Here is a 2,782-nt window from a genome sequence, read left to right as displayed (position 1 = left end):
ATTGCACTAAAAGAATCCTCCAAAAATGTTGCTTGTATTGCTCCTGATTTGGACATAGATAGTCTCAGTAGAAGATATCGGCATGCATAATTCTCACAAATGCTGAAATGCAGCCAAATCAGTTTTACCCAAAAATTTTAAACCATGCACACACCAATATTAAATTCAAACCAAAACAGTTTTGTGTACTCGGCTCTGAGAGTATCAGTTGACTACTGAGAGCAGCACTAAATTTCTTCACTTTCCTTGGTTCTTACTTCATAATCAAAGCACGCATCATCAATAAGAACAGGTTGCTGATCGAGCACATTCAGCGGGACAGTTCTTCTAGGTTGCAGCTCGATCGCTTCCCCCACCTCGAAGTGGAAGGCCATAGCGACATGGCTTCTCTCTTCACGTCCACCATCTCTGCCTTCCTGCTCATCCTTCTCACCCATTCCGGGCACTGCCCGGCCGCTGCATTCTACCTCCCCGGAAGCTACCCCCAGCGGTACCGCCCTGGCGACACCCTGGCCGCCAAGGTGAACTCCCTGACCTCGCCGTCGTCGAAGCTCCCCTACCCCTACTACTCCCTCCCCTTCTGCGCTCCACAAGACGGCGTCCACCACGCCGCCGAGAGCCTCGGCGAGCTCCTCCTCGGCGACCGCATCGAGACGTCGCCGTACCGCTTCTCCATGCTCAACAACACCGCCCCGCTGTTCCTCTGCCGCACCGACCCCCTGACCCCCGGCGCCACCGAGCTCATCAAGTCCCGCATCGACGACACCTACCAGGTCAACCTCCTCCTCGACACGCTCCCCGTCATGCGCTACGTGAAGAGCCCGATTGCGCCCGACACGCTCCTCCGCTCCACCGGCTTCCCCGTCGGCGTGCGCGCCGACGACGGCGAGTACTACGTGTACAACCACCTCAAGCTCACCGTGCTGGTGAACAAGCAGAACGGCACCACCAGGGTGGAGACCTTGATGGCGACAGCCGACGGGGCGGAGCTGCTCAGCCTCAACGGCGGCAAGGACGGCGGCGGCGGTGGCTACACGGTCGTCGGGTTCGAGGTCGTCCCGTGCAGCGTGGACCACGACGCCGCGGCTGTCAGGGACAAGAGCATGTACGACGAGATCGCGTCGAAGGCCGCCGCCGGGTGCGACCCGTCGGTGGTCGGCATGCGCGTGCAGGGCAACCGGCCGCTGGTCTTCTCCTACGAGGTGGCCTTCGTGGAGAGCGGCATCGAGTGGCCGTCGCGCTGGGACGCGTACCTCGAGATGGGCGGAGCCAAGGTGCACTGGTTCTCCATCCTCAACTCCATCGTTGTGGTCGCGTTCCTGGCCGCCATCGTGCTCGTCATCCTGCTGCGAACCGTGCGGCGCGACCTCGCGCAGTACGAGGAGCTGGGCGGCGAGTCGGGGGCGCAGGCGGACGAGCTGGTGGCCGGGTGGAAGCTCGTGGCCGGCGACGTGTTCCGGGAGCCCAGCCACCCGGTCCTCCTCTGCGTGCTCGTCGGCGACGGCGTGCGCATCCTGGGCATGGGCGTGGTCACCATCGTCTTCGCCGCGCTCGGGTTCATGTCCCCCGCGTGCCGCGGCGCGCTGGTCACCGGCATGCTCTGCTTCTACCTCGTCCTGGGCGTGGCCGCCGGGTACACCGCCGTGGCCGTGTGGAAGACGGTGCGGCGGGGCGACGCCGCCGGGTGGAAGTCCGTGGCGTGGCGCGCCTCCTTCGCCTTCCCCGGCGTCGGGTTCGCCGTGTTCACTGTGCTCAACTGCGTGCTCTGGTACAACGGCAGCACCGGCGCCGTGCCGTTCCTGCTGTTTCTCGTCATCCTCCTCCTGTGGTTCTTCGTGTCCGTGCCGCTCACCCTTGCCGGTGGCCTCGTCGCGTCCCGCGCCCGCCACGTCGAGTTCCCCGTCAAGACCAACAAGATCGCCCGGCAGGTGCCGGCGGCGCAGTGCTCGCCGTGGGTGTTCGTAGCGGTGGCCGGGACGCTGCCGTTCGGGACGCTGTTCATCGAACTCTTCTTCATCATGTCGAGCCTGTGGCTGGGCCGTGTCTACTACGTGTTCGGGTTCCTGCTGGTGGTGCTGGCGCTGCTGGTGACGGTGTGCGCCGAGGTGTCGGTGGTGCTCACGTACATGGGGCTGTGCGTGGAGGATTGGCGGTGGTGGTGGCGCGCCTTCTTCGCCTCCGGCTCCGTCGCGCTCTACATCCTGGGCTACGCCGTCTACTACCTGGTGTTCGACCTGCACAGCCTCGCCGGGCCGGTGTCCGCCGCCCTCTACGTCGGCTACTCACTGCTGATGGTGCTCGCCGTCATGCTCGCCACCGGCGCCGTCGGGCTCGGCGCGTCCTTCTGCTTCGTCCACTACCTCTTCTCCACCGTCAAGCTGGACTGATTCGTGTCGTACGAGTTGAGTTGCCGCGCGCAGTCATGTGCCGATGATGACCCTTTAGGGCCGTATATGTGTCGTGCTTTGATTTGTTTTTTAAATAAGAGTGTTGTGATCATTTTTTTTGGGTATGGTTAGATCATGTACGGTAATATTTTTTATCGCAATTAACAATGAAATGAGTTTTAGCTACAAGTTGTTGAAATCAATAAGATTAATGGTTGTCAAAATCGCATATTCTAAATCAAGTTAGAAGTCCCGTAGCTAGATCACAAGATTGTAGGACAACCATATCGTAAAGATGGGTATCCTGGTAGGTTGGTACAAGTTCGATCAATATAGGTCATAAAATCGTATAACAGAATCGAAATATTGGCAATCATAATTAGCAATGTTTAACG

At 59.9% G+C, this 2,782-nt stretch overlaps 1 protein-coding gene across 1 annotated transcript; it reads left to right on the top strand.

The window, feature by feature from the left end:
- The first annotated feature begins 283 nt into the window (after positions 1-283).
- LOC117861633 (transmembrane 9 superfamily member 11) lies at positions 284-2,576 on the top strand. The gene has a single exon (XM_034745202.2). The coding sequence runs from the start codon at positions 381-383 to the stop codon at positions 2,385-2,387; it is 2,007 nt and encodes a 668-aa protein (XP_034601093.1). The 5' UTR covers positions 284-380; the 3' UTR covers positions 2,388-2,576.
- The last annotated feature ends 206 nt before the right edge of the window (positions 2,577-2,782 follow it).

Source organism: Setaria viridis, chromosome 6 (assembly GCF_005286985.2).
Source record: "Setaria viridis chromosome 6, Setaria_viridis_v4.0, whole genome shotgun sequence".
NCBI classification, from domain to species: domain Eukaryota; kingdom Viridiplantae; phylum Streptophyta; class Magnoliopsida; order Poales; family Poaceae; genus Setaria; species Setaria viridis.
The sequence above is the reverse complement of the archived record's forward strand: the minus strand, read 5'-3'. Positions and strand labels throughout refer to the sequence as shown.

Bases quoted from the DNA above. Each gene is read 5' to 3' on its own strand.
- LOC117861633 (XM_034745202.2), top strand. From the start codon at position 381: ATGGCTTCTCTCTTCACGTCCACCATCTCTGCCTTCCTGCTCATCCTT.